Source organism: Ovis aries, chromosome 12 (assembly GCF_016772045.2).
Source record: "Ovis aries strain OAR_USU_Benz2616 breed Rambouillet chromosome 12, ARS-UI_Ramb_v3.0, whole genome shotgun sequence".
NCBI lineage: Eukaryota > Metazoa > Chordata > Mammalia > Artiodactyla > Bovidae > Ovis > Ovis aries.
The window spans coordinates 63,898,913-63,926,109 of NC_056065.1; the positions used below are offsets into that span (position 1 = coordinate 63,898,913).

General features: G+C 41.1%; 1 protein-coding gene across 7 annotated transcripts in view; it reads right to left on the bottom strand.

Moving 5' to 3' along the window:
• Window positions 1-27,197, bottom strand: part of NMNAT2 (nicotinamide nucleotide adenylyltransferase 2) — a 221,166-nt gene that overhangs the window by 165,260 nt on the left and 28,709 nt on the right. For 2 of the 7 annotated variants that reach the window (XM_027975948.3, XM_042229189.2), the window contains exon 4: window positions 4,276-4,421. In XM_027975948.3, coding sequence (XP_027831749.1) covers window positions 4,276-4,421 — 146 coding nt within the window. Of the gene's footprint in view, window positions 1-4,275; window positions 4,493-5,155; window positions 5,252-6,704; window positions 6,781-27,197 lie in introns of those variants that run through there. The other 5 variants (XM_060396688.1, XM_060396687.1, XM_042229192.2 and 2 more) reach the window with 5 other exon arrangements.

Genomic DNA, 27,197 nt, shown 5'->3' on the forward strand with positions numbered 1-27,197 from the left:
TGTAGCAATAGGGGCTGCAATTCCAATTTCACAGCAAGTAGAAAGTTGTCTTCATTAGCTTTCAAGAGAAACAGAATTGGATTATGTCTCTTTTCAAAAAGCCCAACTGTTCAATTCACAAATATTTTGAAGCAGAAAAACCAGAAAATCCAGTTATTTTGCACTCATCAAATAAACAGGACACATTTCTTCTGTGACCAAGTCCCTCAATTCCTCTACTATTCATGGAAGTTAATCTGATCAGTCTTTCCTTACTTTTCTGTCTAAACTTACTATCTGATCTCCCACTAGCATTCATGCATGCATGCATGCCAAGTCACTTCAGTCATGTCCAACTCTTTGCGACCCCGCCAGGCTCCTCTGTCCATGGGGATTCTCCAGGCAAGAATACTGGAGTGGGTTGCCGTTGCCTCCTCCAGGGGATCTTCCTGACCCAGAGATCTCTCCCACTGGCATATTTATTGAAAACAAGGCAATACAAATGCAAAGAAAGTTTTACTGAAATATAATCTCTCATGCTTAATAACTAATAATTTACAGGTTAAAAAGAAAAAGAGAGACTTTCTGGCCTCATGTTATTTTTGTATGTAATAAGGCAGACATGAAATAAGACACCATTGGTTTAGGGGTCTAATTTGCCAAAACCTTTTATTCATACCTGAAAGCATCTTAGTTACAGTTAAGTATATAGGTGTCAAATATCTCTATCACAAATATTGATCTTTTCTTACATGTTTCCATAGTCATAAACAAGAATAATATCAATTCCTTTTTCAGAATCAAAGGACAAGTTCATTCTGAAATATTTTATAAATATTGAGAACTGTACAAATACTACTTTACAGAGATGAAGAGTGAGTTTTTAGTTCTGAATGTCACTTTTTTGTTTTTTGTTTACAGTCTCTTTTCTCTTTGGTGAGCAAAATTGGATTTCAAAATATAGGAGCTCTAATAAAGGTGTCTAATTTCAAAGTCCTATTTGGGTCTTTAATTAAATTTATTTTTTGCTGTTTGTTGTTTAGTCTCTCAGCCATATTCGATTCTTTTGCAACCCCACAGACTGCAGCCCTCTGTCCATGGATTTCCCAGGCAAGAATACTGGAGTGGGTTGCCACGCCCTCCTCCAGGGGATCTTCCTGACCCAGGGATGGAACCCATGGCTCCTGTTGAGGCTCCTGCCATGTCTTATGTACTGCAGGTGGATTTTTTTTTTTTTTTTACCACTGAGCCATGGGGGAATCTTTTTTTATTTGACTGAGGCAGGTCTTATTTGCAGCATATGGGATTTTTGATCTTCACTGGGGCATGCAGGTTCTTTTAGTTGGAGCATGTGAACTCAGCTGTAGTACATGGGATCTAGTTCTCTGACCGGGGATGGAATCCAGGCACCCTGCAAAGGGATGGCAGGGTCTTAGTCACTAGACCACCAGGGATGTCCTTGTTTGGATCTTTTAAAAGTTTTTCTATTACTAATTTCAAGAATCTTTAAAAAGTTTGATCATTTTATTGCATTAATTCTGTATTGTTGGGGGAAAATTTTTTTAAGTCATTTAAAAGGAGAAAATACATCATGGATGATTGGTTTCTTTAGAAATGGGGAAGAGCTCTTAAGGAAATGCATATTTAGGAAACTTAGTTGATGGCAAATTTAATTCTAATCTGTTAGTATATACTTGAAGAAAAGAGAGTTCATGGAATTATACAGTCAGAAGATTAGTGAGCACTTCTTTCTGCTTTTGGTACAGTGCAAAGGCCTATTCAAGAGGAATCTGAAATGTGGGGCTCAAGTCTCAGTTCTGCCACCCACTCTCCATGTCACTTAAGCTACTTAAGAAAGCCACTTGGCCTCTGAACATCAGTTTCTTGTTTGTAAAATGGAGATAATGATGCTTTCTTATAAGCTTCCTACTAGGAATAAGAGACATACACAATGAAAATGCTTTGTAAATCAGAAGCTGCTTTACAAAAATAAATTAACAAAACTTATCACTAGCTCAAAGATTCCCAGAAGAGATTCAACAAAAAATAGCTTAATATGTACTTTGGGTTCTTGTTCCCTTTTCAATGTATATGTGCTAAATCCTTCATTAGGTTATAAGCTCCTTAAAGCCACAGTGGGCACACCATATCCTCTGTCACATTGCTCTCTGGACTACACATAATGGACACTCAAAAGGCTTTGCTGACAGATATTCTCTCCTCTTCCTCAGTTCCACTGGCAAGCAAAACTCACTACGGTCAAAAAGTCTAAACCTTTCTACTGTAATCCATATTTATTTTGTTATATTCTCTCCTCTAAAGTCATGGAGAATTGGCAGGTCAGCAGCAACTTAACAAAGCCTCAAGGCAAAATCCTTTGTTCTCAATCTAAATCTGCCCCTCTTGCAATACAAAACAAGTGGAATTAAGTACATCCTTGGCTCCAGGAAGAAAGGGAGAGTACCTCCTGGCCCGCTAAAGATTTCTAGAGCCACGGAATTCCACAGGAAAGTCCACCCCCCCCCCGCCCCGCCCCCGAGTAACTGAGAGGAATAAAGTATAGCAACATAAAATGGCTAGAGGAAAGACTCACAGAGAAGAACAGGAGTGAAGACACCAAAATCAAACGAAAGTGAAAAGAGTGTTCCCAGGGCGCTGATACTCGCTTAGAAGGCTGATGACATGCTCTGCTCTACCCTCATGCCTGAACAACAGTCTTTAATAGGTAAGTTGGCACCAGCTGCTGACCCAACGTTTTTAAAAGTGAAGGTACCGCGGTGAGGAAGAGATGGCTACCTCAGTCTCCCTCCTAGGATCCTATGAATGTGCCTATCCGATGCGCACTCTGCTCAAAGTATACTCTTTTCATGAGGTTTTTATTAGGGGTGCCCAGTTCATCTCACCTGTTAGTTTAAAAGAGGAATATTTTTCTTCGAAGCTACTTTGCCTTGTCTTTACCAATACATCGTGGCTTTCATTAAACAGCCTTTAGGAGGGCCCACGCATTCCTCAGGCTCGGGGTAAACACGTGTGTCAGCAGGCAGCTCCGGCGCGCCCTGCGTTTCAGCACCACCGTCTCCGGACAGCGCCTCGCTGGCCGGCCGGGTTGAGGCCTTCCGTCCTTCACTCATCCACCCCCGGCCCACTCGCTTTCCTCTTTTCCCTCAGTGCCAGAAAAAAAGCACCCCAACTTCTAACTTCCCAATCCTTGCTTCTACAGTGACCTTCGCGACCCTTCCTCGGAGTCTAAACGCGCACGCCCCCGCACCTTCGGGTCCTTCGGCACCAGCACCCGAGCAGCATCGGTGGCCCGAGACCGCCTCCGGGCAAGGATCACCTCTCCCTCGCCACTCCTGAATCTCAACCCAGCAGCCAGGAGCCCCGGCTCGCTCCGTCTCTCTCTTCGCCCCAAAGCCTCTGAAAAAAAACGCGCGACAATGCCCTCTCCCCCCGCCCCAACACACACAACACACACACACACACACACACACACACACACTCATACACACACTCGCACGCCGCAAGCCTTGCGGGTGCCATCACCGCCCTGGGCAGAGCCTCAGCCAACTTGGGCCCCATCCTTCAACACCGGCTCGCAGAGGGCCGCCCGCAGCGACCGCCCCGCCTCCTCCCCTTCCTAGTCGACTGGTCCCGGCAGCGGAGCCCAGGCCCCCGCCCCCTGTCCCCCCACCTCCACATTCACTAAGCCATCCGCCTCGCGAGGGTAATACACGCTCCACAACCCTCAAACATTTGCCCCGGGCCGCCCCCGAAACCATCAGCCAAACCATAAACGAATCTCCTTGAGCCCAGCCCAGTTCCTGGTGTGTTGTGTGTGTGTTTGTGTCTCCAAAGCCTATACATCATTAACTCCTTCGAGCTTTCAGCCCAACCTAAACAAATAGCACGTTATCTCCGACCCCCTTCCCCCTTCTCCGCGCCCCAGCCTCTTCCCCCATCCCACTCGCCAAGTCGCCAAACCAACCACCGCACCCCAGCCCTCAAACCTCGACCTCCCACCCAACCCAAAACAACACTCGCCTCCAGCCCCTCCCATCCCCCACCCCATGGCCCCCCAGCAAGCCGGGTCTGGCCCGAGCGAGTGACGCCTCGAAAGAGCAGCTGGCATCCCCTGCCGGGAGCCCAGGATAGAGGGGCTGACCTCTCACCAGCTGGATCAGCCAGCACACCCGTCCGAATGGGCACTCGCCAAACCGTCACACGCCCTGGAAAACACAGGTGCCGGGGAAAGGAGAGAGGCGGAAGCAGTCTCCGGGGGTGGGCGGGAGGACTCACCGAACATCTGAATGTGCCCTTTGGTTATGGGATTGAAGCTGCCGCAGGCGAGCAAGATAACGTGCGTCTTTGTGGTCTCGGTCATGGCGCGGGCGGGTCCCTCGCGCTGGCCCAGGGGTCGCCTCTCTTTTTGTGTCTCGATGTGTCTGCAGAGGGAGAAAGGAAGGCGAGGCTCCGGTGGTGGATGCTGTGGACTCCGAGGAGCCGCTCCAGACGCAAACCGCGTCACTCCCCGCCTCCCTTTAACGCTTGCAGCTCCGGCAAGATCCGAGGCTGCTTTTGTATATGCTAAGCTCCGTTCTCCTTTCCTTCTAGCTTCTTTCGCGTCTCTCGAGCTGGTCTCCGTCTCCTCCCTTTCTCTGACCCTACCCCATCTCACCTCTCTTCCTTAGTGTTTACCTACAAATCAAGTTGTGGTACCCAAGCCCAATCCTGAGCACTCCAACAGGCAACGATCAGCATGGTGTGAGCCCTTTCTCTTTTCTCATTTTGAATTAGTTTTCCTCCCCTAATCGAACATTTTTTTTCTGTCGACATCAACTTTCTCTAACATTTCCAGCTCCAAAGGTGTTTGATATTAAGAACTGTTTTCTTTCTCTCCCTCCCAAAATTTTAAGTGAGAAATAACAATTGATCAATTGGGGAGTATTCATTTCTGCCTGTCTTTCCCCCCTTATCTCATGGTTTTGAACTACTGAACTGAGTCCAGAGCTTGACCAAGTGGTTGCCAAGATATAGGAGGAAGCTGAATCCTTCTCCTGGCATACTGCTCCTTTTGTGCACTGAAGCAATGAGAACACGGATGTCACAGAGTTACTAAAGCTGTGTTAAAAACTACTGTGATCTTACGTAAGATATCAAAATTCAGACAAAGATTTACCCATTCATAAGTGTTTGAGTGTCCACGATGTGTTAGCCTCTGATATAAACCCTGCTGGTAAAGCAAAGTCTCAGTCTTCATCAGGTTTACATTCTACTGGAAAGAGACAGACAATAAACAGAGAAGGAACATGTTAGATGGTGATTGTGCCATGCACAGTAAGTGAATGCAATTCACTCTCTGACAGAACAAAGGGTGAATGGAGGAGAGGGGACTGATTGAAATGAAGAAGTTAGGGAAGGCCTCTCTGGGGTGGTGAAATTTAAACTGTGACCTAAATGACAGGGAGCTGCTAGTATAAATATTCTGGGGCAAGGAGGGGTTCATTGTCCTCCTAGAAATGAAGGGCCAGAGTGTATGAATAATGGGGAAAATGCTAGGAGAGAAGATTGGACTGGTGATCAGGATCAAATCAAGGAGGGCTTGTAGGCTAGGGTAGGGTTTGGATGTTTTTCTAAAAGAAATAACTTAGAGAGAAATAACAAAAGGAAACCACTGAAGCTTTTAGGCAGGGAAATGACAAGTAATTTACATTTTTATAAGATCACTCTGGCTTCTTAGTGGAAAATGGGAAGACAAGGAAAGCACTTAGGAAATCCCAATGGTAGGTTGGCAGGTGGAGTTGTCCTCGGCCTAGGTTTTATAGAGGCAAAGCTGATGAGAAGAAAATGGTCTCGGGATAAGTTTTGTTGGTAAAGTTTACAATCTTTGCAAATGAACTAGATGTGAAGGAAGGGAGAAAGAACAATCTAAAAAAGTGTCTAGAAATTTGGCTTAAGTAAATGAGTAGACAGAGAATGAGAAAGATGGAGAAAGAAAGTTTCAGGGATGACCAAGTGTTCTAGTCTGATACAAAAACAGAGCTAATAACTTGAGATTTTTTAAAAATGACATTAAAAAAATGAGATATAATTGATATATCCCATTGTATTAGTTTTAGTTGCATGTAATAACTCTGAACTTAGAGATCCGTAAGTACAACTATTTACCTTTCTTGGGCTTCTAGATTCTTAGGTAAATTTCTACCTCTTTTAATGGGTCATTGTTTCTTATTTAAGAGCATGTATTTGTGGTGTACAGTAAATATTTGTTAAATTATGCTGAACAGCAAATCAATCCTAATATGCATAAAATTCCTAGTTTAAAGACAAGTATCAGAATCAATGTATATTTTAATGGTTTTGTATCTTTCCTGATATGGGGTGCAGACTAGTGTGGTAGACAAGCAGGAGATATTTAGGGGGGCCTGACTTGGGTTTGAAACTCTGATACTCACTAGCTGGACAACAAATATTTATTGAATGTCTGCCATGTGCCAGGCACTTGATTTAAGGGCTGTGAGCAAACCAAAGTTCCTGCTTTAATACAGTTCACATTCTAGAGGGCAAAACAGATCATTAAAAAAACAAAAGAAACATGATGGTAATCGATACCATAGGCTTCTCTGGTGGTAAAGAATCTGCCTGTTGATGCAGAAAATGCAGGTTTGATCCCTGGGTCAGGAAGAGCCTCTGGAGAAGGAAATGGCAACCCACTCCAGTATTCTTACCTTGGAAACCCCATGGACAGAGGATCCTGGCGGGCTACAGTCAAAGGGGTCGCAAACTTCGAACACAGCTTAGCAACTGAGGAACAACAATGACGACAGACATCACAATGGGAAGGAAAATAAAGCTAGGTGAGAAGAAAAAGAAAGGGAAATCCTCCTTTATTTAAGTGGTCCTAGACAGCCTCTCCAGTAAGATGGGATCTGAGCAAAGACCTGAAAGAAGTGAAGGAATGTGTCATTTGAATATCTGGGGAAGAATATAACCTGAAAGAAAGTGAAAGTGAAAGTCGCTCAGTCATGTCCAGCTGTTTTGGACCCCATGGACTGGAATTCCATGGAAGGGAAGTAACCATTCCTTTCTGCAAGGGATCTTCCCAACCTAGGAATCGAACCCAGGTCTCCCACATTGCAGGTGGAGTCTTTACCAGCTGAGCCACCAGGGAAGCCCGATGCAAAGAGCCTGAGGAGCAAGAGTGTTTGGGAGTCTTCAACAAGCATACCTGTATGGCTGGAGAAAAGAAAGTGAGTGGAAAGTGGTGGGAGACAGATTGGAAAAGTAGGACAGATCAGATAGGGCCTTACAGGCCCTTGTTAGGGCTTGGCTTTTTCAGAGATAAGAAGTCACTGGAGGGTTTTGAATGGAGAAGGGACATGAGATGACTTACATTTGAAAAGTATCATTTTGGCAGGAAATATAAATTTTGGAGTCATCAGTATAGTTTTATATTTAAAACCATAGGAGTAAATGAGGTCACTTTGGGAGTAACAGATATACATAAAAAGAAGAAAAAGAGGTGCTCAGATTCAGCTCCAGGATGCACCAAATGAATAGCTAACGTTCACTATCAACAGAAGCCCCGGCACTGAAAGCCATTTACAGATGTTAATTCATTTAACACCAAAATTCTGTGAGTTCAAATAATTTTATCCCATTTTAGAGATGTGCATAAGGGAGAAGACAAAAATGAAATAACTGGTAGGAGTAAGTATGGAGCCAGATTCAATCCCAGGTACTTTTAATTGAAGGCCCTGCTGTTGATCCAAGGCTGTCTCGTCTTGTTTCACTGCTACGCTGTACAGGCATATCTTGTTTTGTTGAACTTCACAGAGACTGTTTCTTCTTCAGATTGAAAGTTTGTGGTAACCCTGAGTTGAGCATGTGTACCCATACTGTTTTTTCCAACAGCATTTGCTCACTTCGGGTCTCTGTGTCACCGTATTTCAAGCTTTTCCATTGTTATTATATTTATTACAATGCTGTGCAATCAGTTGTGTATGGTAATTGTTTAGGAGCACTATGAACCACACCATGTTAGATGGCAAACTTAAATGATAAATCTGTGTTCTGAATGCTCATCTCCCTCCCTCTCCTCAGGCCTTGTTATTTCCTGAGACACAATAATATTGAAATTAGGCCAATTAATAACCCTCCAGTGGCCTGTAAGTGTTCAGGTGAAAGGAAGGTTTGACTGATGTAGCAAATTCCATTGCTGTCTTATTTCAAAAAGTTTCCAGAGCCACCCCCACCTCAGCAATCACCACCATGATCAGTCAGCAGCTATCAGCATCCAAGACCCTCAATCAGCAAAAACTTTATGACTTGCTGAAGGTACAGATGATGGCTATCATTTTTTAAGCCAGAAAAAGCATTTTTAAAAATTAAGGCATGTACATTTTTTAAGACATAACGCAATTTCAAAGTTAACTGACCATAGTACAGTATAAACATGAATTTTATATGCTTTGAGAAACCAAAAAAAAAAAAATCCCTGTGATCACTTTATTGCCATATTCCTTTATTGTGGTAGTCTAGAACCAAACTTGCAATATCTCTGAGGTATGTCTGGACATTTTTATACATTCATAAAAATACGGATGACTATACCCACACCATAGGGAAGGCAATGGCAACCCACTCCAGTACTCTTGCCTGGAAAATCTCATGGACGGAGGAGCCTGGTAGGCTGCAGTCCATGGGGTCGCTAAGAGTCGGACAGGACTGAAGTGACTTAGCAGCAGCAGCAGCATACCCACACCAAGCCACAGAGTTGTGAAGGCTACCAGTAATGTATGTAGAACACCTAGCATATAGTAGATGGTCAATAAGTGATACCCACTTTATAAATGAGAGAATGGAACTTTGTAACAGAGTTTGAAGAACAGAGAATTGCCTTACCAAGTCTTCAGGCTTTCCCCTCCTCTATAGAGGAAAAATGGAAAAGTAGGCAACAAAACACTTGCTGGAATGACTGGGCACTCACTCTACAAGTTAATTTTAATAAAAAGAAAGAAAACAATGTCTAATTCAATCTTCCCACACAGAATAGTGGTCAATAAATATTCACTGATGAATTAAATACAAAATGCTCAGAGAGTAACAATGAAATGTGAATTTGTAATACAATGCCATAAATATGTTTCAGTCTTGTAGGTTATGTCTTAAGGCATAGTTTAAATTCTATAGATTTGATTAATTGGTTGTGATTCTAATTGACTCTAGTAATTTTCTTTGCTGCTGATCTCTAATTTGTGTATCCCCAAAGAGGGCTCTGGAACTGAAACAGAAAAACACTGAAAACAAATCTTGGTTCTGTCACTTGCCAATTGTTTGGCTTTGGGTCATTTATTGCTAAGCCTGGAGATACAGTGGTCCACCCTCATCCCTGGTTTCAGCTACTTATGGTCAATGTTGGTCTGAAAATATTAAATGGAAAATTCCAGAGATAAACAATTCATACATTTTAAATTACATGCTGTTTTGATTAGCAGGATGAAATCTTGCGCCTTCTGGCTCCATCTTTCTGGGACCCCCAATCACCAACAAAATCTGGTCCTGACATCCAAACAATGATCCAGGATCATCCAAAGCAGACAATCCTTCTTCGGAAAAATCCTCAGAATGTCAATAGTAGCCTAATGCTATGTCATTTGCCTCACTTCATCTCATCAAGTGTTTCATTATCTCACATCATCACAAGAAGGGTAATAAAGTACAAGAAGAAATTTTTGAGAGAGGGACCGCATTCACATAATTTTTATTACCGTATATTGTTGTAGCTGTTCTATATTATTATTGTTGTTAATCTCTTACTGTGCCTAATTTATAAATTTAATTTTATCATAGGTATTCATATATAGAGTAAAATATAGTATATATAGGATTCAGTACTATCTTCAGTTTCAGGCATCCACTAGGAGTCTTGGCGTATCCCCCCCATTGATAAGGGGGGACTGCTGTACTATAATACATGTCCTGTGTATTTACAGGGGTTCTATATGGTTTAAATAAGACCATGTGAGAATAAATGAGTTTTTTTTTTTCTTTTAAAGCATATCATCAGTTTTAGGCCAAACTCTGTAGTTGTCATATACAAAATACTTATTGTTTTTGAGCATTTAATTATTCTGTTGATGACTTTATCAAGGGTGTTTCTGCGAGTTCCAATCTTACAGGGTAATGACTTTGGAAATGTGCTAATGTGCTAATAGTGTATATATATCTCAACCAATGAAAACAAACACCAAAAAACATACTAACAACAAACTTATTCTCAGGGAAGATTCCAAGGCTGGTTCACAAGATATAGAAATATTAATAGGAATGTCAATCCTTGCATAACACATGTACCTTAATATATATCATGATCTATTCTCAGGGGTGTTTATTGTAACTTAGGTAATATAATTTGGTTCAATATTTCAACTTTCCAACAGCTGGGTAATTGCTTTAGGCTGAAAAAGAACCTGAGTCATTCTCCTACAGCCTAAACCTTGCAATATGCTCCAGCCAGTTCAGTTTCCAAAAGGCTCAAGGCAGAGAGTCCAACCCAGAACGTTCCTGGCAATAAATATCTATTCTGATGGGCAGGCTAAAGTGTCTATTGGGTCTGATTTGAAATGTGCATACGTGAAGTCTAGCAGAGTGGGTATGTATGCTCACTTATCTCCCCGTTTACTTAGTCTGGGTTAATCATCCATGGTGGCTCGGATGATAAAGAACCTGCCTGTGATGCAGGAGACCTGGGTTCAATCCCTGGGTTGGAAAGATCCCTAGAGTAAAGGAATGGCAACCCACTCCAGTATTTTTGCCTAGAGAATTACATGGACAGAGGCAGGCTACAGTCCATGGGGTCTCAAAGAGTTGGACATGACTAACACTTTTGCTTTTACACACTTACATCACAAGTCAGGGTAAAACAATTCCATGTTTATGAAGCTGGGTTCCTCATATTAGGAATCATCCTTTATCAGAAGTGCACAAAGTCACACACACAAATGTAGCTCCCTAGTTCCTGGGATCGTGTCAGATACTGAATATTTACTTCATGTTTCTTGGTAAAAATATGATTATGAGAAAAAAATATTATTCTGAAAAACCCATGAATCCTTGGGATTCTCTTCACTTCTCTACATTTGTATAGCTCTCTCTGCTTTCTCCACTTCTCTTCAAAATAATCATCTTCGGGGATACAGCTAAAGTGATTGGTTTTATTCTCTCATTTTCCTTACAAGCAAATATTTTTGTGTCTCTGGGGTGAAAAATATCCTAAAAATTAAGATCCCCCTTTCTCCAGCTCTAAATCCCCAGACTCTTACTCAGACTTGAAATTTCTCTAATTCTAATCGCGTTTCAAAAACAAAAGATATTGCCAAATTTTAAAACCTGATTATCAATTATAAACATACCAATTCTTCCGGCACCACAGTGAAAGAAAAAAAAATATACATGGGTCTTTATAACCAGTAAGCATTGCATACCATTAAAAATTAAAAAATTTCTTCAACTAGTTCAGAAATTTGCTGCTTCATTTGTCATGGCTTCTTTCAGATGATGGGGTGAGGGGCACGAACGAGTCACTGCTTTCTTCTTGAGACCAAAGATTTCACTACTCATTATAAAGTTTTCCCAAGAGAAACGGGAGGTAGGAAAATCAGTTCTAACAGACTTAGCAAGAAGTATAATTGATTACGAAGTAAAATAATTCCCTGAAATGACATCTGAGACTATCTCTGCCTCCCTCCTTTAAGTCACCCAAATGGAAACCACATTTGGCTCAAGGGAGCATTAAATAAAGGATAGAGGACTTAAAATACAAAATATTTTTTCCATTACATCAATACCTCACAATTTGGTTAAGTCAGATAGAACCCAGAATTTCAATCCCATCATTTCTCAAATTTAGGAGATATAGAAAACAAGTGGAAGTTCCACTTCTAATATCCCAAACACCCCAAAATTAAACTCCCCCAGGAAAAACAGGTGTAAGAACTAGACAAGGAATGCCAAAGATGGTGTGGCACGATACTTTTTATTACCTCTGTGACGGCTCTAGAGATGTAGCTCAGATTAAAGATTATCCTGGGATGTGACGAATAGCATGGTAACTATAGTTAACAATAATGTATTGCATATTTGAAAGCTGCTGGGAGAGTACATCTCAACAGTTCTCATCAAAAGAAAAAAAATGTTGTAACTATGTATGGGGACAGATGTTAACTAGACTTACTGTGATCATTCTGCAATACATACATATAATCAAATCATTATGTTGTACCGCTGAAATGACTACAATGTGTTTTTTTGGTCTGCTGTTGTTTTTACAGGATCTTAGTTCCCCAACCAGGGATCAAACTTGCGCCCCCTGCAGTGGAAGCACAAGACCCTAACCATTGGACAACCAGGGAAACCCGTAATTTAATGTTATATGTCAATTATATCTCATTATTATTATTATTTTGGATGTACCATGTGACTTGTGGGATCTTAGTTCCCTGACCAGGGGCTGAATCTGGCCCTTGGCAGTGAAAGCACGGAGCCTTAACCACTGCACCGCCAGGGAATTCCCCTTTATAATTTGCTAAAAAAAAAAAAAAAAAAAAGACTATACTAACAAGAGAATGGATGGTGATCACTAAACTGTGCTGCAGAATTTGAGGGCCACCAAAGCAAAAGCCAAATGCAAATATAGGCCCCATTCCACCTTTTTTTTTCCATGCCCTAAATTTTCAATACTAATGTCTCCTAAGTTAAATAACTAGCATGGGTTATCTGCACATGGAGACCACTGTTACAGCACTGATCTGTTATCTAAGAAAATAAGTTTGCTAAATAATTTTTGTTTCCCAATTTGATTTTTTTGATTTGGGTGCGCCCAGTCTGAGCTGCGGCACACGGCACCTTCACTGTTTGCTGCGGCATGTGGGATTTTGTGGTTGTGGTGTATGGGATCCAGTTCCTTGACCAGGGATTGAATCTGGGCTCCCTGCTTTGGGAGCACTCAGTCTTAGCCACTGGATCACCAGGGAAGCCCTTGTTTCTCAATTTAAATGAACAAAGAAATGAATAAAGCAAGACAAAGGAAAATACAGGGGAAAAAACTGCATATCTTACTTTCCAGCCAATTACTTTCTAAATATCTCCAGAATTGTTCCATTTTTCTTTATCTTTCTGCTATTTTTCAGCTTCAGGCCACCTTTCTCTCTCCTTCTCTTTAATTACCAAAGAATTCTGGCTGGACTTCCTGCCAGCAATCTTTCCCTTCCCTAAGCCATCTTTCATATTCCAGTCAAAGGGATATTTCTCTAAAATATAAATCAAACTGTATCACTCTCTAGCTTTGACTTCTTCAGTGGCTTCCCATGGCCCTCAGAATACTATCCAAACTCTTAAGAATCTAAAGTCCTCTCAGGATCCAGCTCCTAATTGCCCCCTCTCCACACCCTATCTCTTTACTCCAGCCATACGGAACTTCTTTTAGGCTTCAAATGTAGCATGCTCTCGCTCAGCCAGTAAATGCAAACTTGAATCTTCTTAATCTACCTCCAGAGCCTTCTGTGAGCCCCACACGTGTGAGTGAATGCCTCTCCTCACAAGTGCTGTTTTTCTTGTATCACAGCATTATCACTGTGTCCGGCATTATGACTGCCTTTTGATTTGCTCACCTTCTTCACCAATGTTTATTCAGACCCTACCATGTACCAGACAGCATGCTTAGCACTCTGCATTCATTATACCACTTAATTTTCACAGAATCTCAGTTAAGTAGGTTCTTTGATTATACCTTACAGGTGAGGTAACTGAGACTTAGACAAGTAACCGGTCCAAGTTCACACAGCTAATAAGTGGGGAAGGTAGGCTTTGAACCTGGGTAGTCATTCTGATGCTTCTATTATCCAACTTGCCCCAAACTTCCGTAAGAACAGGAACAGCTTCTGTCTTGTTCACTGTTACACCCCAATGACTGTCACAGTCTGCTACATAGTAAGATTTCATAAGTGTGGGACATTTTGTGCTTATGGCTGGCTCCACTCTGTAGTTAAATTTTAATTCCTACTCTGAGTTGGATCCACACAGTCAAAGGCTTTGGCATAGTCAATAAAGCAGAAATAGATGTTTTTCTGGAACTCTCTTGCTTTTTCCATGATCCAGTGGATGTTGGCAATTTGATCTCTGGTTCCTCTGCCTTTTCTAAAACCAGCTGGAACATCTGGAAGTTCACGGTTCACATATTTCTGAAGCCTGGCTTGGAGAATTTTGAGCATTACTTTACTAGCATGTGAGATGAGTGCAATTGTGTGGTAGTTTGAGCATTCTTTGGCATTACCTTTGGGATTGAAATGAAAACTGACCTTTTCCAGAACTGTGGCCAATGCTGGGTTTTCCAAATTTGCTGACATATTGAGTGCAGCACTTTCATAGCACCATCTTTTAGGATTTGAACTAGCTCAACTGGAATTTCATCACCTCCACTAGCTTTGTTCACAGTGATGCTTCCTAAGGCCCACTTGGCTTCACATTCCAGGATGTCTGACTCTAGGTGAGTGTGAGTAATCACACCTTCGTGATTATCTGGACCTGACCTGCTTCTTGAGAAATATGTATGCAGGTCAGGAAGCAACAGTTAGAACTGGACATGGAACAAGACTAGTTCCAAATAGGAAAAGGAGTACGTCAAGGCTGTATATTGTCACCCTGCTTATTTAACTTCTATGCAGAGTGCATCATGAGAAACGCTGGGCTGGAAGAAGCACAAGCTGGAATCAAGAGAAATATCAACAACCTCAGATATGCAGATGACACCACCCTTATGGCAGAAAGTGAGGAGGAACTAAAAAGTCCCTTGATGAAAATGAAAGTGGAGAGTGAAAAAGTTGGCTTAAAGCTCAGCATTCAGAAAACGAAGATGATGGCATCTGGTCCCATCACTTCATAGGAAATAGATGGGAAACAGTGGAAACAGTGTCAGACTTTATTTTCCTGGGCTCCAAAATCACTGCAGATGGTGATTGCAGCCATGAAATTAAAAGAGGCTTACTCCTTGGAAGAAAAGTTATGACCAACCTAGACAGCATATTCAAAAGCAGAGACATTACTTTGCCAACAAAGTTCCGTCTAGTCAAGGCTATGGTTTTTCCAGTGGTCATGTATGGATGTGAGAGTTGGACTGTGAAGAAAGCTGAGCACTGAAGAATTGATGCTTTTGAACTGTGGTGTTGGAGGAGACTCTTAAGAGTCCCTGGACTGCAAGGAGATCCAACCAGTCCATTCTGAAGGAGATCAGCCCTGGGATTTCTCTGGAAGGAATGATGCTAAAGCTAAAACTCCAGTACTTTGGCCACCTCATGTGAAGAGTTGACTCATTGGAAAAGACTCTGATGCTGGGAGGGATTGGGGGCAGGAGGAGAAGGGGACGACTGAGGATGAGATGGCTGGATGGCATCACTAACTCGATGGACGTGAGTCTGAGTGAACTCCAGGAGTTGGTGATGGACAGGGAGGCCTGGTGTGCTGTGACTCATGGGGTTGCAAAGAGTCGGACACGACTGAGCGACTGAACTGAACTGAAGATCTTTTTTGTACAGCTCTTCTGTGTATTCTTGCCACTTCTTCTTAATATCTTCTGCTTCTGTTAGGTCAATACCATTTCTGTCCTTTATTGAGCCCATCTTTGCATGAAATGTTCCCTTAGTATCTCTAATTTTCTTGAAGAGATCTCTAGTCTTTCCCATTCTATTGTTTTCCTTTATTTCTTTGCATTGATCGTTGAAGAAGGCTTTCTTATTTTCTCCTTTGCTTTTTGCTTCTCTTCTTTTCAGTTATTTGTAAGGCCTCCTCGGACAGCCATTTTGCTTTTTTGCATTTCTTTTTTTGGGGAGATGGTCTTGCTCCTTGTCTCCTATACAATGTCATGAACCTCCATCCATAGTTCATCAGGCACTCTGTCTATCAGATCTAGTCCCTTAAATCTATTTCTCACCTCCACTGTATAATCATAAGGGATTTGATTTAGGTCATACCTGAATGGTCTAGTGATTTTCCCCACTTTCTTTAATTTGTCTGAATTTGGCAATAAGGAGTTCATGATCTGAGCCACAGTCTGCTCTTGGTCTAGTTTTTGCTGACTGTATAGAGCTTCTCCATCTTTGGCTGCAAAGGATATAATCAATTTGATTTCGGTGTTGACCATCTGGTGATGTCCATGTGTAGAGTCTTCTCTTGTATTGTTGGAAGAGGGTGTTTGCTATGAACTGCTTTATGGACTATGCCAAAGCCTTTGACTGTGTGGATCACAATCAACTGTGGAAAATTCTTCAAGAGATGGGAATACCAGACCACCTGACCTGCCTCTTGAGAAACCTGTATGCAGGTCAGGAAGCAACAGTTAGAACTGGACATGGAACAACAGACTGGTTCCAAATAGGAAAAGGAGTACGTCAAAGCTGTATATTGTCACCCTGCTTATTTAACATATATGCAGAGTACATCATGAGAAATGCTGGGCTGGAAGAAGCACAAGCTGGAATCAAGATTGCCGGGAGAAATATCAATAACCTCAGATATGCAGATGACACCACCCTTATGGCAGAAAGTGAAGAGGAACTAAAGAGGCTCTTGATGAAAGTGAAAGAGGAGAGTGAAAAAGTTGGCTTAAAGCTCAACATTCAGAAAACAAAGATCACGGCATCCGGTCCCATCACTCCATGGGAAATAGATGGGGAAACAGTGGAAACAGTGGCTAACTTTATTTTTCTGGGCTCCAAAATCACTGCAGACGGTGACTGCAGCCATGAAATTAAAAGACACTTGCTCCTTGGAAGGAAAGTTATGACCAACCTAGACAACATATTCAAAAGCAGAGATGTTACTTTGCCAACAAAGGTCCGTCTAGTCAAGGCTATGTTTTTTCCAGTGGTCATGTATGGATGTCAGAGTTGGACTATAAGGAAAGCTGAGCGCCGAAGAATTGATGCTTTTGAACTGTGGTGTTGGAGAAGACTCTTGAGAGTCCCTTGGACTGCAAGGAGATCCAACCAGTCCATCCTAAAGGAGATCAGTCCTGGGTGTGCATTGGAGGGACTGATGTTGAAACTGAAACTCCAATACTTTGGCCACCTGATGCAGAGAGCTAACTCATTTGAAAAGACCCTGATGTTGGGAAAGATTGAGGGCAGGAGAAGAAGGGGATGTCAGAGGATGAGATGGTTGGATGGCATCATTGACACAATGGATATAGGTTTGGGTGGACTCCAGGAGTTGGTGATGGACAGGGAGGCCTGGAATGCTGTGGTTTATGGGGTCACAAAGAGTTAGACACAACTGAGAGACTGAACTGTACTGAACTGAGTTGAATGTTTAAAAAACGAAGAAAAGGGTTGCCCCAAATAAATCCAAACAGGTATTTGTAAAGCCTGTTAACTATAAGATCTGTGCACCTTTTCTTCCCCTCTCCTGTCAAGATCTCTTTAGACCATGGTTGTATTGTTCATTCTGGAAGGAATAGAGTTACTCCCCGGGACAGTTTATTGCCAGCTGGAAGGAGAGATTCGTCCTCCAAGCCCTCTATGTAGGTTCCTGAATTTTAGGGCCTGGAAAGAAAGATATAACATTTCTTAGACTCCCTTGCAATAAGACTTCTGGATATAATTACATTCTATCAGGGGGATGTCCTTTGTGGGATTTGGAAGGCACAAGTGATGTGAAAGCAGTCTTATTACTGTTCTTGCTGCTAAGAGACAGAGTTGATGTGTGTTTGAAGTCTGAACCCACATTCAGTAGTCCACAAATTCTTGTCACCAAAGTCAAGGGTGTTGAGGGGCAGTTTGGCAGCTTCCTGTGGACTACAGCTGTCATAGTGTGCCCTTGAAATCTGGAGTCATGTGATGGCCCCTAACTTCAGCTTCTTTAGCACTCCCAGTGAATTTTGTAAGCACTTAGTCCCTTGTTTTTAATTCCTTTCTGCTTGAACTACCTGTTGTTTCCGTATCCTGAATTGAAACCTACCTGACACATCGCCCTAAATGCCATATCTAACTGTACCCACTTTTTGTGTAGGCAAGAGCAAATTACATATAAATACAGTTATTTTGGAAGTGTAAATACGCAATGAATAATAAATTTATTGACAGGAATTTGAATAATGGGTGAAACAATTATAGGGTTTGTGTGTGTGTTTCACAAGTCGGGGAAGGGAGATGATGGGAAGGATGAATCAAGCAGAACGAAAGCTGATGACCAGAAAGAGAGAGAGAAAATGAGCAGAGAACCCTAGGGTTCTATGAGGGAAGAGCAGAGCAGAACCCATCAGTTTTTTATGAAGAACCAATAATTGTTTACATGTGTGGAACCATTTACAGCTCACAGTGCTTTTGTGTGTATCATTCTATTTGATTCTTGTAATAAATGATGTTGTGAACTAAGCTTTTGTAGCTTCTATTATGGATTTTTCATATGAGGAAAGAAAGCAAGGCTCAGGGAGTTTAAGTGACTTCCTCAAGGTTACAGCTAGTAAGTAAGATCAGAGCCTTGATTCCAAATTCCAGTGTCCTACTTGAGGCTGCTGGCTACAAAAATCACTTTGGCTTAAGAAAGAAGCAGAATTGAGGAATTCAGACTTCAAGGATGATTGGCATACTATTTTAAATCTGAATCTAAAAGCTGCAGAGTCCAGTCATAAAGACCTTTGCCTTACTCAGTATTAGGACGTGCCTTTCTTTGTTTTATTCCCAGTCACTAAGCCCTGAGAAGTAGGGCCCCAGTGGCCTGGTAGGGGAGTTGAGGAGCAAAGTGAGCTCAGTTTTCTATGCTGTATAGGTAAAATTTGGTATTTTGTAAATAGTCTTGGCTTAATGGTCCCATACTGTAGTAAAGTCATTCTTGTGCTTAAAAGTCTGACTGAGTTCTCATGACTTATCATAGGGAAAGACACTGGGGCAAAGTAAGAGTAAGCTTTGGTTCTAAGGTCATATTAAAGACAGGACCCTTGAGTGCTCCAGCAAGACTCATGGTGAGTGGGATACCTTCTTTGCAGGGGCCACTGATGTCTGTGTCCACCTTCCACACAGCCCCCCCCGCCCCACCCCGCCAGCCCTCACTTCCTATCATCTCTGTCAGTCCTACTCTAAGGGAAGACAGGCAAGAGGTCTTGTTTGGGGTGCAGAGAGAGCTGTCTCCACTAGGGCAGTGCCACATAAAAAGAGCTACTCAGAAGTGGCAGGGGAGAGGGATGGATGAACAAGCTGTCATTCAGGGGACTCTCAAGGAGCTGTTCTATTACTTATTCCTTCTGCTCGGAGGACACTTCAGTATCTGGTGAAAGGATGCCCATCCTCAGTCCCCCGGGTAATTGGCATGCATCTGGCCCTGATTTCGGAATTGTGTGGATGAGGGAAGTTTCCTGTAGTTGCTCCCTTGATTAACCACTCCTCCACCCTACACACAAAAAAGATGAGCACCTTAAACAGGACTGCAGGGGGAGGACAGAAAAAACATTCTTAAGAAGCTTGGTAAAGCCACTGGGTACAAAGACTACACTGATCCCAGGTGCTTAGTGTTCATTCATTAAATCCTCCTCCGGAGGATTAGCTCTTAGCCTCTGGCTAGCCCAGTCCTCACTGAAAAGGTATCATTTAAAGTGATAAGACATTCAAATTACTAAAATTATTCTATATGTTTATATCAAACTATCAGAACCTGCCTGCACTGCAGGAGACCTGGGTTTGATCCCTAGGTCAAGAAGGTCCCCTGGAGAAGGGAATGGCAACCCACTCCAGTATTCTTGCCTGGAGAATCCCCTGGACAGGCTATAGTTCATGGAGTTGCAAAGAGTTGGGTACAATGAGCAACTAACACTAACTGAATTTATCTTCTTTCTAATTAGTCAGAATGAGTGTGATAATATAGAGATTGCAAAGTTGTTTAAGAAAGAAATTCCAGAGTTAAAGAAAAGAGTGGTTGAGACCCTTTTTTTAAAGCTCATCAGACTTGGAGGTTGCCTTTGAAACAGATGGTAGGAAAGATACTTTTCCTTTCATGTGTGTGGCAGACACTGTTGTTTGCCAATTCTCTTCTTCCTTTTTTAGACTGTCATTCCCAGCTCTCTTGGAAGCTAGTGTGGCTATGTGACCCAGTTCTGGCCAATGATACATGAGGGAAATTAGGCTGGGGTGGGAGGAGCAATTTACTCCTGGGAATGATTTCTATTTCTGATAAAAATAGAGATGGGAGTTCAATACAACTGTATGAAAATGTGATGTTGGAGCTGCAGCAGCAATTTTGTTACCATGAGATGAAAATCTGAGGATGAACATTCAACACTCAAGGATGTCAGAGTAGAAAGATATATATATATATATATATATATTTTTTTTTTTTTTTAATTGAGCAGCTTCCCAAACCTGGAACTACCTCTAGATAAATGCGTTAATTGCTTAAGCCAGTCTTTGTCACTTATTCTGTGATTTGCAACAATATGTATCCTGACTGATACAACAGAACTGGCAAAGAAAAGGATTCTTCAAGTAGAGTTGCCATTGCCCCGTTTGACACCTCTGTGTCAATTAGATAAGGAGCTTCTTCCTCTAGATGGATTTTAAGGCCTAATTATTTCCTTTGCCAAGTGCCCTGGTGCCTTATAGATCACCAACTTGCCTCCTTAAGTACATCCTAAGGCTGCCTCTGTTCAAAGGGTTTGGGTGCCAATTCCAAATAAGATGGAGAAGGCAAGGAGAATTCCTTTTGCTTGCTGACTTAATTTACTTTTGAGACTGACTGACTAAAATTTGGGCTGTTGTTATTGTTATTGCCTTTCATTCTAAACAATGAAATTGTTTTTAACTCCAAATAGTACAAAATTTGTTTTTAAGTTTGTACTATCACACTTCTGCCAATAATCTGTTAAGACTGAGCTGACGAAAACTGTATCAGAGGAATATAACTATCTGCAGTATGAAACTGTTATGTGTTGATTATTTAATTCTCTTACTCCTCTGTTAAAACTGCTAAAAGCATTACTTTTGTATAATTAGCATGACATCATTTATCCTTCACCTGATGCAAATAAGTTTACATATTAGGTTAGTGGCTACTCATTAGTTGGCACTATGTCATTTTCATCATGTCCAACCAAAGTTTCAAACTATTAACATAAGCCAAAGTATTTTTCTGTGAAAATACCTTTCCAATTAATGTTATCACGACAAAATCTTAGTTTTGCCTACATAACTGATAAAATTAATCAATATGACTACAGTAATATATGCAGAACAATTACTATCACTTTAAGAGATACAAATTAACAGGAATTTGACATGCTTTTCCACTCATTTAATATTATATGCTGTTACTTTAGGTATTCATTAGTGCAAACTCACCCAGAAACAAACATGAGTACTAATATATGACAAGACTGAGAATACTCTTAGATGATCATAAAATATAAACACAACATTTACAAATTCTCCTTGAACTCCTAGATATGTTTGAAATTTGGGGGATAATGCATTTAATACAATAGAATGATGGCCTGAATAGACAAAACAATCATCATAAGTAGACTCAGATGTTATAATTAAACAGGGTAATATATATATATTATAATATATATAACAGGTAGGACTTCCCTGGTGGCTCAGAAGGTAAGGAGTCTGCCTACAATGCGTGAGACCTGGGTTTGATTCCTGGGTCGGGAAGATCCCCTGGAGAAGGAAATGGCAACCCACTCCAGGATTCTTGCCTGGAAAATCCCATGGATGGAGGAGCCTGGCAAGCTACAGTCTACGGGGTCGCAAAGAGTCAGACACGACTGAGTGACTTCACTATTCACTATAATGGACATTATACATTGTATATATGCACTTATATATATATCAATTTATAATTTACCATAAAGCTAGAGTAATCAAGACTGTGTGGAACTGGCAAAAGGATACACACATAGATCAACGGAACAGAAGACGCCAGAAATGATCAACTGATTGTTAACAATATGCAAAAGCACTTCAGTGGAGAAAGCATACTCTTTGTAATAAACGGTGCTGAAGCAACTCAACATACATATGCAAAAGAAATAAAGGGGGAAAAAAGAACCATGTCATAGGCGTGATACCTTATGCAAAAATTAACTCAAAATGGACCATATACCCCAAAGTAAAATAGAAAAAACAAGTTTCTAGAAGAAAAATATAGAAATTTTCATCATCTTGGATTTAGTGATAAGTTTTAGATATAACAACAAAGGCATAATCCACAAAAAGAAAAAACTGATAAACTGGACTTATCAAAATTACAGTGTTTAAGCTTTGCAAACAAACAAACAAGAAAACAACCATGGTTAAGAACGACAAGACAAGCTATAGAGCTGGAGAAAATATTTGCAAATCACATGTCAAATAAAGGACTTAAAGTCTGAATATAAAAACTGTTGTAATTCAACAAGAAAACAACCCCCCAAAAAGCTACTTTTCCAGGGAAATTATACAAATGGCAATATAAATATATGAAAAGATGCCCAAAGTCACTAATCATCAGGAAAATGAGAGTGAAAATCACAGTAAGATACCTCTATTCACCTACTAGAATGTTTAAAAAAAATTTTAACTCAGCAGTTCCAAATGCTGGGTAAAATGTGGTACAACAAGCCCTCTTAGTCATTGCTTGTAGAAATACAAAATGGTACTAGTTTGGCAGTTTCTTGACAAAGAAAAACATGCGGTTTAATATGGCCCAGCAATCCCAATTCTAGGTAATTACAAAAGTGAACTGAAAACCTTGAACATATAGGGGTCTGTAAAGTGAAAGTGAAGTCGCTCAGTCGTGTCCAACTCTTTGCAACCCGTGGACTGTAGCCCACCAAGCTCCTCCGTCCATGGGATTCTCCAGGCAAGAATACTGGAGTGGGTTGCCATTTCCTTCTCCAGGGGATCTTCCCGACCCAGGGATCGAACCCAGGTCTCCCACGTTGCATGCAGACGCTTTAACCTCTGCACCACCAGGGTCTGTAGTGAATATTTATAGTAGCTCTATTCATAATCACTAAAACTGGATGCAACTGAGATGGCCTCAGAGGTAAACAGATTCACAAATTATAGTACAGCCATACAATAGAATGTTACTCAGCAATTCTTACAAAATGAACTCTTAACATTGATGAATCTTAAATACATTTGTTATGAGAAAGAAGCCAGACCTCAAAGACTACCTGCTGTATGGTTCTATTTCACTGGCATTCTGCAAAAGGCAAAACTGTAGAGATAGAAACTACAGATCATTGGCTGCCAGGAGCTGGGAAGAGATTGAGTGTAAAGGGGCTGGCACAGAGCGCATCTTCGGTGTTGGAAATCACTCGGTGGCGGATACGTGATCCTATGCGTTTGTCAACACCCACAGAATGTTACACATAGTCTAAGAAGGCTGTAAATCTAAGAGTGAGATTCAATGTATGCAAATTTGCAAAATCAACCCGGGTGGCGCTGGGGGGCGGGGTAAGGAGGAGAGGGTCCCAGGATGTGAGCCAGACTAACAAATCCAACTGTATTACAAATACATGACATAATCTAACTGAAATGGATGGGAGAAAATGAGCTGACCAAAGTAATTTTGGAAATGTGTTCTGACTGGCTATCACAAGGCTAAAGTAAATGCAACTGTACATGAATTCCTTATTTCCATTGGTAAATTTCTCACAGAGGTGTAAGTTAGCAATTCTGAAACTGCTGGGCACATATACTAAAGTTGAACAAGTAAGGAAATAAACTGTAGCTAATTAAAGCCAGGTTTCTCACTGTCAAACAAAGAAGTTACAAATAAGCAGAGAAAGCTAGAATGAAACCTATAGTTCTAGACGAAAATTGATTCTACATGTATGAACTTACATGTGCATACACAGGTAGAAAGATACAGAAATAAATATACATTTGTGTGTACATATGAGTTAGCAAACATGCATACATTTCCCTTTCTGTCTGCTCCAAGGGCCTAGAAGCAATGGCACCCCATTAGCGATGAGTACCCAGATCTTGGTAGAAACCAAGATTATTATCATTCTCCAATAAAGAAACAAAGACTCTGAAGAAATGGTTGATTCTATGTCTTGGACAAGGAAAATACTACAGCTTCATGCAGTGCTTTAAAGGAAGTGTTAGAAAAAAAAGGGATAAGGCATTTTGCTTAAGGATAAGGTCTTTGGGGCATCCAAAACCTCTCACGCCTTCTGTGGTATGCTAGAAGGACTTCATAGGACTCAGCATACCATGCACTAATGGCTAAAATTTATTACAGTGACAAAGTAAGGTTACATAGCAGATGCTTAAGGGGAAAAGGCACACTGATCAGAGTCCAGAGAAAGCCACACACGGGCTTTTGATACTTTCCCCTTCTGGTCCAGGAGAAGACACACTAGGTGTGCTCCCCTTGTGAGCAGTGAAAACGCAGTGGCACGTGTACAATGCTGCTTTTGGGAAGGCTCACTTAAGACTCACAGTTTAGGGGTTTTATTGGGGACGAGTCATGTAGGCATGCTCTGGCTGGCATCGACCAAAATCCCAGGCTCTCAGAAGGAAATAGGGACTCTGTGTCTTATGTGAGCAACAAAGCTTACCAGTATATAGAATTTTTCACGTCAGTGTGGGGAATTTTCACAAGACAAGTTCACACATGCCAGCCAAGGGCAACCCTACAAACAGGCCCTTCTAAAGACAGCAGCTCTGGCCTGCTTTTTTAATTCTTTACTGTACAGGACAGATCAAAAGGACACAGGACTCATGGCCAAAATGGGAACAATCTGAACAAAATAAATAATTACAGTACTGGATTTTAATTGAAAGAATAAAACAGATATCTATGAGTATATATAGCTATAAATTAGTGAAACAAATAAATAAATTAGGCGAGGGGACAAACCTTTGTTACTGGAGAATTCCAAATAATAATAGAGAAGGAATTAGGAAAATTGAAAATCACCATTAGAGTACCACTGCTGCAAGATCCCCTAAAATTAGTAGATGAAACTAAGAAGAAACAGAACATTTGCACAGTTTCAAAGTATCTCACCAAGAAAGAAGAGGAGAGAAAATTAATTATTGTGGTGGTTTATGCATTTGTTCACAAATTCTTTAATAATCAGCCTTCTAAAAAGTGAAGCCTAATTCCATTTTCTTTGAGTATGGACTGGACTAATTGACTTTTTCTAGCAAATAGAGTATGGAAAAGGAAAAACAATAACTTTACAGTACAGAAAATGGCAGGCCCCAGCTTAATAATGTGATCAAAGTTAACATCATCAGTTAAAAGTCATGTTGATACCATGTACTCCTGACATGATGTAATCAGAAGGGCACATCATTCTGTGATATCATTTCCCCAAAATGGGTTAAGTTTAGTCATGAGAAAGCATCAGAAAGATCTCAGTTTAGGAATATTCTATAATATACCTAATCAGTCAGTAGTCTCTCAAATTGTCAAGGTCATAAAAAATAAGGAAAGACTGAGAAATTATCACAGATTTAAGGGAACTTAGATGCAATGACTAAGTGTAACATGGACTGGGTCTTGAAAACAAAAAAGGACGTTAATTAAAAACATTAATTAAAGGACATTAAAAACCTATGAAATCAGAATTTAGCTAGTAGTTTAGTTAATAGTATTGTACCAATGTCAACTTCACAGTATATAACTATGATTATATAACATGTTAACATTAAGGGAAGCTAGCTGAAGAGTATCTGTGAACTCTCTGACTATATCTACAACTCTTCTGTAAATCTAAGTGAAGTTGCTCAGTCGTGTCCGACTCTTTGCGACTCGTGGACTGTAGCCCACCAAGCTCCTCCGTCCATGGGATTCTCCAGGCAAGAATACTGGAGTGGGTTGCCATTTCCTTCTCCAAGGAAGGAAACGTTATTTCCTTTGTTATTTCAAAACAACTCAAAAGAATTTTAAGCACTTAAGCTGGCATGTACTAGCTGCTAACTGATGTTAGTTTCTCTTAGTTAATTTACTTGCTAATCATTCCCAGAATGATGTTGATGGGAAAATTTCTCTTGTTGCCTTGTGTGTGTGTGCTCAGTTGCTCAGTCATGTCTGATGCTTTGAGACCACATGGATTGAACCCCTTCAGGGTCCTCTGTCCATGGGATTTTCAGGCAAGTATACCGAAGTGGGTTGCCATATCCTACTCCAGGGGAATCTTCCCCACCCAGGGACTGAATCGTATCTCTTGCATGTCCTGCTTTGGTAGGCAGATTCTTTACCATTGCATCACCTGGGAAGTCCCTTGTCTTTACTCCAAATAAAAAGTGTATTTCTTCCTTTTTATTCTTTAAATTATGATTGCACAATGTACAGGAGACTTAAAAAAATACAGAACAGGGTTAAATATAGTTCCACTATATATTACCATTATTTTTAAGTAGATAAATTAAGATTTTTAGTTGGAGTTTCAATATGAAACTCTCAAAATTTAGTAGAAGGAATAGACAGAAAAGTAGGATAGAGCAGATCTGAAAAGCGCTATGAACCAATTCAATGTAATTAAGATTTATATGAATTAAAAAGTGAATTTCTAAGGATGAGTGATTTTAGTGGCATTTATAAGCTTGGAGAATTTCATTGTCCTTTAAAAGAAGATCATAACAGAAAACACCAGGCTGACAGTTCTAAATGTTAGAGCATGTGCACGCATGCTCAGTCGTGTCTGACTCTGTGACCCCACAGACTGTAGCCCGCCAGGCTCCTCTGTCCATGGAATTTTCCAGACAAGAATACTGGAGTGGGTTGCCATGTCCTTCTCCAAGGGATCTTCCTGACCCAGGGATCGAAACATCTCTTGCACCTCCTGCATTGGCAGGTGGATTCTCTACAACTGAGCCACCTGGGAAGCCCTAAGTGTTACTGCTTTTGGTCAGTTTTTGAGCTGCTGGGGACACCTTGGCTGTGCCGTCCTATCAGTGGAGATTATTGTCCAGAGTGCCAACATGGCTGGAGAATTAGGTCTGGACCTGTGACCACTCAGGGGTAAGACAAACAAGCTACATATACCACTATAGCAGGCCTCAACGCTCCTAGCCCAACTATTCAAGCTTGCGTGTTTGAGACTGTTGGAAGTGTATGACTCGGGATGCCAGAATCAAACCAACACTGAACCCAGACATACCTAAAAATGGGACAGTGTGAAAAAAATGTGGCCAACATGGGCCTTACTGCTGGCCCCAAGGGCTCCA